The sequence below is a fragment of the Candoia aspera genome, chromosome 1 (genome assembly GCF_035149785.1).
Source record: "Candoia aspera isolate rCanAsp1 chromosome 1, rCanAsp1.hap2, whole genome shotgun sequence".
Taxonomy (NCBI): domain Eukaryota; kingdom Metazoa; phylum Chordata; class Lepidosauria; order Squamata; family Boidae; genus Candoia; species Candoia aspera.
The window spans coordinates 304,467,134-304,479,395 of NC_086153.1; the positions used below are offsets into that span (position 1 = coordinate 304,467,134).

General features: G+C 38.2%; 1 protein-coding gene across 3 annotated transcripts in view; it reads right to left on the bottom strand.

Moving 5' to 3' along the window:
• FOXN3 (forkhead box N3) overlaps window positions 1-10,325 on the bottom strand; it is a 166,710-nt gene extending 156,385 nt beyond the window's left edge. For all 3 annotated transcript variants that reach the window (XM_063290212.1, XM_063290211.1, XM_063290210.1), the window contains exons 1-2: window positions 9,893-10,325; window positions 3,862-4,418 (exon numbers count right to left, since the gene is read on the bottom strand). In XM_063290212.1, the coding sequence (XP_063146282.1) occupies window positions 3,862-4,404 (543 nt within the window). In that variant the 5' untranslated portion in view covers window positions 4,405-4,418; window positions 9,893-10,325. The remainder of the gene's footprint in view (window positions 1-3,861; window positions 4,419-9,892) is intronic.
• Between the last annotated feature and the right edge of the window lie 1,937 nt (window positions 10,326-12,262).

Genomic DNA, 12,262 nt, shown 5'->3' on the forward strand with positions numbered 1-12,262 from the left:
TCCCAAATGCTTTACAGCCACCAAAGTGCACACACACACACACACACTTAGTATAATAAGACAATTTATAAAGAGAGGTCTAAATTAAACGAGCATTCATTTTCCATTTAATTGCTGTGCACCTCAATTTGCTTCCTCTGTGAAACAGAAAATGCAGCCACGTGCGTGACAAAGTTCTAATGAATTTCAACAGAACATTAAATTGCTGAAAAGTTTCAGCTGAACAAAACTGACTCTGAACGGCCAAAAGAATAAAAAGCTTAAGAGAGAAAAAGAAAAGAGGAAAAACATTATTCCAAACACTAAAGAGATTTTGTTGTGTATAACTTAGTCCTGGCTAAATTTCACTTCTTTTTGTTATTTTGGAAAAGTTTTGAGCTCCATGTTCAAAAAATCATCCGACATGCTGAAATCAAATTATAAGCTATTTTAGGAATTACATGGCTCAAATTCTGAATAAAGATAAATCACTTTTTAAAATACAATTACACTTTGCAACAAAAATAAAACCAACTAGGGATATAACAACTTTGGATAAAAATATTTTTAACCATTCTAGCGCTACCACATATTAATAAAAGTCAAGAAGTATATAAAGAAATAAGGAAAACCCAATGTAAAAAAAAACACTGGAACTGAGTTATATATAATTCAGATAGATAGAAAGAAAGAATTGAAAGCTTCCAGTTAGATACAGTGGTACCTGTTGCTTCTATGTAATGTAAACTTTACTCATAAGGAAGGCAAAGATATCATAGAATTGTTACTCAGACTTATATTTTTATTTTTTCCTCAATCACCATGTTTCACACAATCACTAACAATATATTCAAAGAGCAACATAAATGCACAAGATAAGGTTGTATAACACCTTACATCCATAGTATCATGGAAATTAGAACTCATAATGGAATTATTCAAATACAGTATGGTATTCCATATTATACATTTTCAAAACATGGTTTTGAACTAATATAAAATCAATTTATTTACAATATTTCTATTCTGCCTATCATCTGCAGACTTAAGCAAACATGATCAAGCATAGTTGTAGACAAATATAGTAAAGCAATGCCTAATCATCTCTTCAAATGGAGTCCATGAGCCAACCTCAATAGAATTTTGATATTTTCATAAGAAAACAATACTGCAGTTAAAATTATCAGATTTGTAAACTTACATATTAAATACAAGAGATCCTGCAATATTTTTTTCCAAGAATTGAAAAGTATTTTTCAAGGCTTGGTAAAAAGGAGAAATGGACTGGCAATGCATTAGGTTCCAAGCTCTGATCCAAAACATATCAATGCATATGTCACTGAGGCCATGCTTTCTTATTTTATGAATGCTAATTAGCTGAGCTCTGTAATTTGTTCAGTCTTCAAATTATGACCAGGGATTATTAACATCTTAGCTGTGTTTTAACTAATAGCATCAGGAAAGAAAATCTAGATGCTTGGCCTAAAAATGAATACATTCTTTACTGGCATAACATGAATGTAAAATAATGTTCCCAAGCCAGTACCCCACATTTGAGTTTAACTACAAATCCTCAAACTCATATCCCATTTAACATAGACAATGCTGGCTGAGAATCACAGGACTTGTAGTCCAACCATCCCAATTCCCCTGGAGAAACGTAACAGTCTCATGCCCTAGATAACACTGTATGTATGTGGAATGTGTTGTATGTTTTTGTAACATAGAGGATATGTTTGTACAATATATTTTTACACATGGTTAACCTAGCCATGGTTTACTCGATTCAGTTTTCTAAGATTTGACAACACACTGAAATACAGATCACATGAATTTGGCCTGTTTTAGATATTAGGCTAAATATGGTTGATTAGTTTTTGGTTCAGTGTGCTTCAGTGTATCATATGAACATATCCAGAGCATGTCTTTTTATTTAGATGTAAATACTCAAAGTAGAGCTAACAACTGTGATGCATCTTTTAAAAGAAATATTGAAAGTGCAAACTAGAAACTTGATTTAAAGTTATTCTTTATTTTTTTTCCTAACATGACTGAATCACTTTAAGTCAATACATCCTGCTCTAGTTAAAACTTAATATCACATTTTAAAGACCTTTATCAGACTCAGTAGGAGACTACAAACAGCTGGAAGAGATGTTAACACTACAGAAATAAAAGAAAGACTGTCTGGTTGCATGATACAGAAGGAAAGTGGGAGACGAGAACAGAAAGGCAACAGCAGAATGGTTGAAGGGAAACATCTGAAAAATAATGTGTTATACTTGCATTATTACTTTCTCCTGATATATATATATACACACACACACCCAAAAGAATCCAGCACCAAAGAATGCACAAAATAATCTACAACATTTATTTCAGCTTGTTGAATACCAAATACCCCTGAAACAGGGGTTACCAAATAACTCATACGTTATTTACATTTACTAGCATTTTGGAGAAAGAAAACTTGGAAAAACATAAATATATAACTTTTTAAAATCAAAAACTGCTTCAATTCAAGTGTTTTTTATCTTAGTTCTATGAAGTTTAATACTTTTAACAGCTGTGTATCACACAAAGAAAAAGTCCAAAATGTATTAGGTTTGATAGAAAAGAGGCATCAATCATAGTAACACCATGTGTATTACACAAATACCATGCACATGTTGCTTTCTAACACAGCTATACAAGATACAAACATTCCTCAAATCACCTCCTGCTAATCTCAGCTTCCATATTTTACCAACAAGAGACCCATCTAACAGAAATACTGTTTTGTCTCAGGAACTACAAGAAGATTTAGATCGTAACAGAGGTTCAACAAAAGGCTGGATGATATAATTCAACAACTAAAGCTATGGCAAGAGACAATTTTCCAGTCACAGAGCACAAGCTTGGTATAAAGATGGTCCGACATTCAACTCTTGGCATCTTTAGTGCAAACAATTAGGCAGCAGGTGCTTAAGCCTGCAGAGCTGCTGCCATTGACGGAAGTTAATACTGACCTGAAAGACTAACTACATGGAAGCACCTTTTGTAAAGTTAAGAAGATCTGCAATCCTGAATGGAAGATCTGGATGCAGTATATTCTACGCTATTTATATACACAATGTTTTTCTTTTTTCCGAATCTGACTTTTTTGCAAATGACTTTCTTTTCTCCCCAATTCAAATTCTTTATCTGAACTCAAGCAAGCAGAAACCCAAGCCAAGATCATATTCTCTGATTCCAAATTTTTTCCATGGGTCAAACTGGGAATTTTACTGAACTTAAGATAAAGACCTCACCAGCTTCTTGCATGGAAACAACCAAAAAAAAATGTAACAGCAGATGGTTATAAATAAAATATTATATATAAAAAACTATCTAGTAATAAACAGAAAACTGCAAGAGTCTATGCATGCAACTCTAGACATAAGGAATCTGTCAGAATTTGGAAATCTGTCTCCTTGAGCCACATTCAATTAATTCAGAAGAGAAGCAAAAAATTCCACATAAGTATATAAAGCCAAGCATAGTATTCAACACATTCTGTGTGACCACGTGCGCCTGGTATGTCTCAAAATCATCAGCAAAACATAACAGCCTATATTGGTATTGAGATATAGGCTAAGATGGAATTTTAAAAAGCACACTACATATTTATACAAATAACAGTATCTTACAGCTGTCTAGACAAAAATTTCAATGTTTTATGAATGAACCACTTGAGAGCAAATGCTATTTCTCTGAACACATGAAGTAATACTGGGAGAGAGGGAAGAGGAGATGCAGGATTGCTTGATCCATTTTAACTAGAACCAAAAAAAAAAAACACCCCAAAGGAGTAATAAAGATTAGAAGACTAAATGGATTTCACAGACATTATTCCAGCCTCACCTGACTTCTGTCTTTGTCCACTTTCTTAAAACATTTATTCAATGACAGATTATGCCTCACAGAGTTTTTCCATCCAGTAGGAGCATTTGCAAAATAAGGGAAGTGTTCCAAAATCCAGTTGTATATATCCTTCACAGGAAGCCGCTTGTTTGGAGAGTCCTCAATGGCCATAAATATGAGGCAGCTAAATGAATAGGGTGGCTTACAGTTAGGGTTCTGCTTGGCATCATAGGGCATGTCAGCATGAGCAGGAGATGGAGGGGTATCATCATCGAGGTCTTGAACTGGGCTAACACTTCTTAAGACTGAGTCCCCAAAACTTTTCAGCAAGTTCTTACTCTCATGCAACCAGTTCAAATTGGTAAGTTCTTCATCTTCTATAGGACCTTTCTCCAATCGAAGGGTAGGCAAAGAAAAATCTAAGTCCTCCTCATCCTGTAGAGTCTTTGACAGGTCACCATCTGTGTAACACTGGCTCAGTCCACTGGAAATGGTAATTCCCGAGCCCTCTGGCTTCTTACTGGGAGGCATAACTGGACCCATTTAGTCTGACGCTCCTAATAAAATAAATCCAAATTTTACAAAAAGGGGTTAGACAGATAAAAAAACAACATTCTAACAGCATTTCCTAGTCTGCAGGGGGGCCTTTTATTAGGTCTAGTGCCCATGCACCCCCCCCCAACACATATACATACTGATGCAAAGGAACATTTAGAGAATAGGAAAACAATGGAATTTTAATCTTTGCAATAAAGATTATTGTATTTTTGAAATACTTTGATTCTTCTGCCTATAAACAAAACAAATAGGTAGATGTCCTTTTAAACCAGTGACAGCAAACCTTTTGGGCTCGGTGTGTCAAAAATTCGGATAATGCCTAACTTGACTCTGCTGGCATGTCACCTTCACAAACAACAACAACAAAAAAGCTTTGTGTGAAGCCAACAAAAGCATGCCCCTTCACTCAAAGGTGCCCGTTCGTGCCAAGCCACGCCCCTTCACGACAATTGCAAGCAGTTTCTCCAGGAACCAGCTTTGTGCAAAGGGATAATAATAATAATAATAATAATAATAATAATAATAATAATAATAATGCCCCTTCGCACAAGGCCGGCTTCTCCAGGAAGCCACCCCAGCCCAGTGCCAGCTGCAGCCACCCTTGCCACCTCCAAGACCACTGCTGCCAAACTCACCTTGCCATCTTCTTACTCCCTGTTGCGTGAAGCCAGTTCCTGCACAAGCCGCTTGCAATTTGCAAGCGACTTCTCCAGGAACCAGTTTTGCACAAAGGGGCAATAATTATAACAACAACAACTACTACTACTACTACTATCATCATCATCATCATCATCATCCTGCAGGAACCAGCTTTGCGCAAGAGGGAGCAAGAAGACGGCAAGGTGAGCTGGGGCGATGGACGGCAGGGCAGCAGGGGCCTTAGAGGTGACGAGGAAGACTGTGGCTGGGGCTGGGCTGGGGTGGCTGCAGCTTCCCGGCATGGCAGTTGTTGTCAGGTGTTAATGAACGCTGGCATCATCCAAAACTTTGTGGCATGTTACTTTTGACACGTGTGTCACAGGTTCGCCAACACTGTTTTAAATTAAGGCTGCCATCCTTTATCAATTCATTTGAGAAATACACTAATGCTCTCAGCTGTACTTTCTTCCAAACAAGCATATAAGTATGGACTCCAAATATCACTGGTCATAACTGTTGTTTGTAATAAGCACACAAAACTGAGAGCTTAAGACCAGTTGCTTCAGATTAATTTCAGCTGTTTCACTTCCAGTGTGAACACAGCCATAGTATAATTATAGCCTCTCCAACTTTGGCTAAACACACAAACAGGCAAAACTCCATGTTTACGCACATACATATGCACCACATTTACAACCAAGCATTCACTCAGCTTCCCAAAGAAACTGCAATAGAATTTGTGGTTTGCATTCAGAATTAAGATTTAGGGATCTAAATACAAGTTAGAGAAGCAGAGAAAAGATGCATATACAGAAAAAGAATTCACCCCCACGATGACAAATTTAGCTGAAATTACAGTGAACAATGAATGTGACAAGCGTGACTTAGAAGAAAGCATGAACAGTGATGTCATACACCAATCAGTAGATGCTGTTGTTGCTATACTGGGCTCAGAGAATAGTATGCAAAAATAGATCAGGCTATATTACATTTTAAAAATCAAAAGACACCAAAGCTAGAAAATGTGTACAAAGAAATAGCCTGTCTGTCTGTCTAATATTTGTTAGGGAAACATTTGTGAAGGTATTGCAAACTTATTAATTAAACCTGAATTCCACTATCAAGATTAAGCAGTCAAAGCCACATTTTAAGCCGTTTACCCTTTATCTGAAACAAGTTAATTAACAAAGATTCATTCTTTTATCTATCTTTAATTAGTATTCCATATGTTGTTGTCATCCCCAAGATACTGACCTCCACTCCCCATCATGGCTTTGGTCCATCAAGGCTTTTACATACTGCCTTTAGTAAGGTAGAGAAGGTGTAGGCTAGGTTACCCACCTTAGTTGTACCTGTGCCACATACAGCATTCCATGCTAACTACAAGAACAGTACTGGTCAGTTTTGGCACATTTTGACAAGTAATGCCACAAATACAGTCAAAGTTCAAGCAGGTTCACACTTCACTATATACCCAGGATCTCTAAATTAAAACTAAATAATGTAATTCTTTACAGAGGTAGTCAGTATTTGTTTAGTGACCCTTTTTAGCCATCTGACGGAAGCACCTTGCTGACTTTGGTGGAAATCAAAAATTTAAACAGTATGTACTCTGATTAGTACTCGGATGGGAGACCAACTAGAAAACCCAAAGCTGCATGTCAGATCTGGACGCTGAAAAAACAATCTACAAAAGGCAATGTCAAAAAACGTCTGTATTATTGCCAAAAGAACTACTATATTTGAGTTTCATTCAAGGAAGGTTTTACCTTTAAACATTTGTGCAACTTTTGTAGAGTATGTTTTCCTTTACTTATATCAACTATAGTTATGATCAGTAAGTTGTATTAGTACTAATACGGTGTTAGTGCATTGCATAAAGATTTAAACAGGAAGTACCTATATGGTGCAACGTTTTTATATAAACTCATTAAACATATACCTGGCTTCTTCAACCTAATGCCCTCCACATGTACAATTCCCCAGATTCCCTAGGAGCATAACTTATGGGGAAGACTTTGAGCTTAAAAAACACTGAGCAGTTGAATTAATTTTTTTAATAAAAAGCAAAATTGCATCAGCATTAGAAACACCTCCAATTTCTGAGTAGTTTAATAACACATGACATACCAAAAAAGCCTATGTAAAAAGACTTGATGCTGTCAAGATGCTTCAAAACATAACAAAACTGTAATTGGTCATTAAGGTGAGTTGAGGGGGAAAAAAAACTCCTGGAGATAAAGATTAAATAAAAATGAAGATTAAACTGAAGGAAAATATTAAAATATTTGAAAGGGTATACAGTAATGCAGTCATTTCATATCTGTGCTAATAATGAGAAAATGTATTGATAACTCTTAAAAACAAAGTTCAGCAATTATGAACAAAAATGTGACTAAGATGTTCTTTAAAATTTCAGAAGTTGGAATCTACATACCCCTGTGCTCTTCCTCTTGTTTGAAAGAAAGGGATGGGGGTAGTGAAAGTACCTAGAAACATTGCTCAAGAAGGGTTTCCAGTGCTGTTTTTACAAAATACAATTTAAATATTTGAACAGTGTGAAGCGATGCTTTCCCTGTGAAGACACTATTAGTACATTGAAACATGGAAACATTGGGGGAGTAAGGGAGATTACTGCAATGTGTATCCCTAAAATGTTTATCTCCCTGCCTTTAGTTGAAAGCAATGTAGCCAAACGCATTCAGTACGCAGAACTTATATCCCATGAGCAAGCTTTTAAATAGGAAAATTATATCATGGCTGACAACATAATTTAATTGCTCTGTTGCTATGACAACATGCTGCTCTCTTTCAGTTTAATTTGCTTACTTGCCAGCATTCTCCCAAAGGACTATATAATACCATCAATTTTCACACAAAAACTAGTGACTTCTTTTTGAGAGATTATGGTAAACTGTGGCAACTCTTTACAATTCTAAAGATTCAGGCTCAACTTTATGGTTTCCAATATGTCCCAAGTTAATTAAAATTATAACCCACCAAACAATTTATGTTTGGACTAACAGCCACAGCCACTTTACTACATGATTTAAGCATCTGATTTTATTTATATAGAGTAAATGCCACTGAATACCACAGGGCAGACTTTGGATCATGCTGCAAATGTCTCATGGATTCTAATAATAATCTTTGAAAAATATGAATAACTTAATGAGAAATACTACATATGGCTCAAGGAGAGGTTTTACTGAAATGTGCATTATACTATCTACGTTTCACCATCAACAGCTTGGAAACTCTGTAAGAAGTGTCCCTTTTGTGTGCACAAGGACAGCAATTTCCAGGTGATGCAAAGGATAACATGTTTTCACCCATTCTCTTAAGCATCTCTAGTGGGAGGGGGGTCTCACTGTACAATTTGAAGAATAAAGTTGGCAGCATTTCAGTTGAAAGGACATCAGACAATTTCATAACTTAAGCTGCATTATGAAAAAGAAATTCCAGTTTAGATTTACATGGAGGAAAAAAGTACACAGCAAAAGAAGTTTTAGAAACGCAGCTGAGTTTTCCACAACTGGATTCAAGTTCTAAAGGAATCTCTTTTCTGCAATTCCTACTTAATGAAATACATGGGGGGGGGGGATGAAGAATTCAAATGGAAGAATTACACACAGGTTACCAAAAATATTTTGTAAAGAGGTAACTATCAGATGTCCCCAGAATTTGATACCAGTGAGCATGTAAAACAAACATTACAGCTGCTTGAGAGAGCTACAGTCTTTAATGTTTAGAGTTGTAAAACTGACACAACACACAAAAAGGGGGAAGGAGAAAGAAAATTACTAGTTATTACTGTTTCTCAAAATAACTTACATCTATGTATTGACATATATTTGAAGACTACATTTGAATGGATATATATTTTAAAGAAATAATAAAACAAGCAGCAGGCCAACATTTTTAAGGGAAGAAGAGAGCAGTCAGGCAGACTGCACTTTGCTTACACTCCCTACTGTACTTGTCAAAAACATTTGAAGAGGAAGAGGAGGCCGCTGATTGGTTGGGATTCGAATCAATCAATATCGTTGCTAGGCGACTGGAAAACTGCACTTATGTCTATACAGTGCCATTTGCAGCAAACATACCTTCAATGCTGGTCAGATATCTTAAACCTTGCACTGGCCTATCTTCTTCTAAATCACGCCATCATATACGCCCCCCTCAAAAAAAGCTTACGAATATATTTCTCTAAAAATCATTTCAAAATTTTGCCGTTTAATGCTAAGGCTCGTTCTACTAGTCAAAAAACAACGATGGGATTTTAAAACTTAAGAGAAAAAGATAAATACTCCCCCAAAACTATAGGAAGCAATTGGAAGCAATCACTGTCGCAAAAAAATGAATAATTATTAGAAAAGCTGTAAAGGTTGGAGCCGTCCTCATACCCCGCCCCCTCCCCCCCACTTTAAAACACAATACCAACTCTATTCGTCAAGGTTCTTATCAGTTTGAACTAAAGCAGCAGTAACAAAATTACACATTCGGTTCGTGCCTGCAAACTCTCGGCTCGATCCACTTCACCTGACAATAACAAGACAATTTACATTCCCTTATTTTAAAGACGAACAGGAAGTTGTTTTCAGACATTCCAAACTGATTTTACTGCGTCTTGCGCCCATTCACCTTTTCTTGTCTCTCTGTGCCTTCCCCTTCTTCTTTCGATTCCAATGCAGAGAATCTTACGCAATCTTTCCACCAAAGGAATTACAGTTTAAAAAAAAGAAAATCCACACAGAAAACAAAAAAGGACAAAACGCCCCACCATATACTAAACACACACAGATACACACGTATGTTAAAAATCTAAACTTACCTGTCTTGGGTGAGTTCTATATTTTCCTTGCTGCCTTTCCCGTGATCATTATGCAAACTTTTCATCCGATTGAACAAGGCATAGCTTCCTCCCCCAGCCTGAAGCCAACAATGTGGCCGAAGGGAAAGAGCGAGGGGAGCCCGGAGCCGAAAAGAAAATCTAAGGCGAGCATGGGACCCTGCTGCAGTTTCACCCCCCTTGCTTCGCCTCACGCTCCAGCCCTCTCCCCTTCCTTTCCTCTCCCCCGCCTGAGTGAGTAGCGGTTTGGGTCGGAGGTGCTAGAAGAAGGCGAAATTGTTTCCACTGCAAACAACAAAAAAAAGGCAACACATGACCGCGGTGGGGGGGGGGGAGGGAAAGAGGGAAACGTGGGCAGGGCCAGCAGAGACTAGCCGCCACAGCGGGAAGGAGAAGGCTGGGCTAGCGGAGGTGGTGGGTGGGAACGGAGCGGGGGGGGGGGGGTAGAAGAAAGAGGGGTGCTTTATTGCACCGCGACCCTAATTGCAAGGCAAGCGCAGGGTAGGTCGGCGTTTGCACCCAGGCGCGCGCTCCTCAGCGGCGGCGCCCCGCTCCCTTCTCTTAGCCGCCCAGCCTGAGGCCTGTGAGCCCTCAGAAATTCTCAGGCTGCCGCCTCCTTCGGCCTCTCCTTCCACCACTTGGAGAGTCCCAAATGCTGCACATGCCCTCCTCCTCCGGTTGTTCTGACTGGCTTCTCCCTCTTTCTTTCCCCTCCCCACCAGCCTACGTGGTATGTGGGTGAGCCTGAAAGTCACTTCAGGATGTGAGTGAGAGAGCGCGCGCCACCCTTCCGCGTAAAAAAAAAAAAAAAATTGACAGTTTTGCCTTTCCAAAACTGCAACTACAAGATAGCACCTGCTTGCCTCTGCTTAACGGAAAAGACCCACAAGAGGGAGAGGGTTGGGGGCATCTTAAAAACAGAGCACTTCTGTGCGTGTAAATTCTGAAGTAAGTCCCACGTAATTCACTAGAAATCACTCCTAAATAAATGCAGCTCATAGGATACAGGGGATAATTCTAAGAACTGGACTGGGAGCAAGCAGTCTCTGAACATACTGCAGTTGCTCTGTCCACCTAGCAGTCTTACCTGTGGTTAATATAACAATTGTTTACTCAGGTTGGGTTTTCTGGGATTGCTTGACATAGAGAATCATAAACTAACCCCATGATCAAGGTTTGCACAATAAGCCAGGGCAAAATGTGACTGGCTAGTTGATGGTTTCGTGCACCCTGTAAACACAGCCAGTGAGATACTGTGACAGAAAGTTACTTCATTGCTTTTCTTCATCAGATGTATCAAGTGTGACCAACTGGAAGATCATAAAGTCAGAGTAACAATGTCACCAAACTGTACTGTGGTTTGTTTGGTTTGTGTTTAGCACAATTTATGAACTTGGATGTTACCATAAACCAGGAATAGTCACATGGTTCAAGTTGGTTTGGTCTACAGTTTTCAGAATCCCTGATTATTGAAATGAAAGTCTCAAAACCAAGGAGGCTACCAGCTTGGCTTCATGTAAATGCAAGGCCAAATAGCTGTATTATGTCAGAGATCTTGTGATAGTTCTCCACCACGGTCACTGAAAAAAAATTCTGCTATCCAGAATTCCATTCTAAAGTATATGAGCAAAATACTATTTTTTTCTTTTGGTCCCCCTGCCCCCACCATTTGATGTGATCCTTAGGGGCAATTTCACCTTTCCCCCCAGACTAAGAATTTTCGTATTGGAAAAAGGATAGCATTTTTTAGGTTATGGGAAATGGTTCAGAAAGCTGATATTGGCTGAGGTTTCCCAAATCCACAGATCACAGAGGAAACAGAGGAAAGGAAAGGGCGGGTGCCTTCTCTGCAGTGGCTCCCGCCCTTTGGAACATTCTTCCCCCAGAGATAAGGCAGATTCCATCTCTTGTGGCTTTTCGTAAACTAAAAACCTGATTTTGCCACCTCCTTTGGGGCGGGAAGGGGAGCAATCACCCCTGGAGATGGTTAGCACCCTAAATGGCCTCTTAGATATATGTGAGCAATTTTCCAACTAGAATCGTCATCTGGATTTCATATTGTATTTATTTGAATATTATATTTGTATTTATATTTTTATGGTATTCTAATGTTTTATCCTGGTTGTAAACCACCCAGTGTCCCCCCTTTGGGGGGAGATGGGCAGTGGCAAAATTTGATAAATAAATAAATAAATAAGGAACACAATATAATTATACTGAAATTTAACAAAATGGGTAGGTATGCAGTCCTGTTGTATGAATGCTTATTCAGATATGTCTACTTAGCTCAAAAGTTCTTACCCAAATTAAGCACGCACAATGTAAATGTGTCTGTGTTCACACACTGCTCCA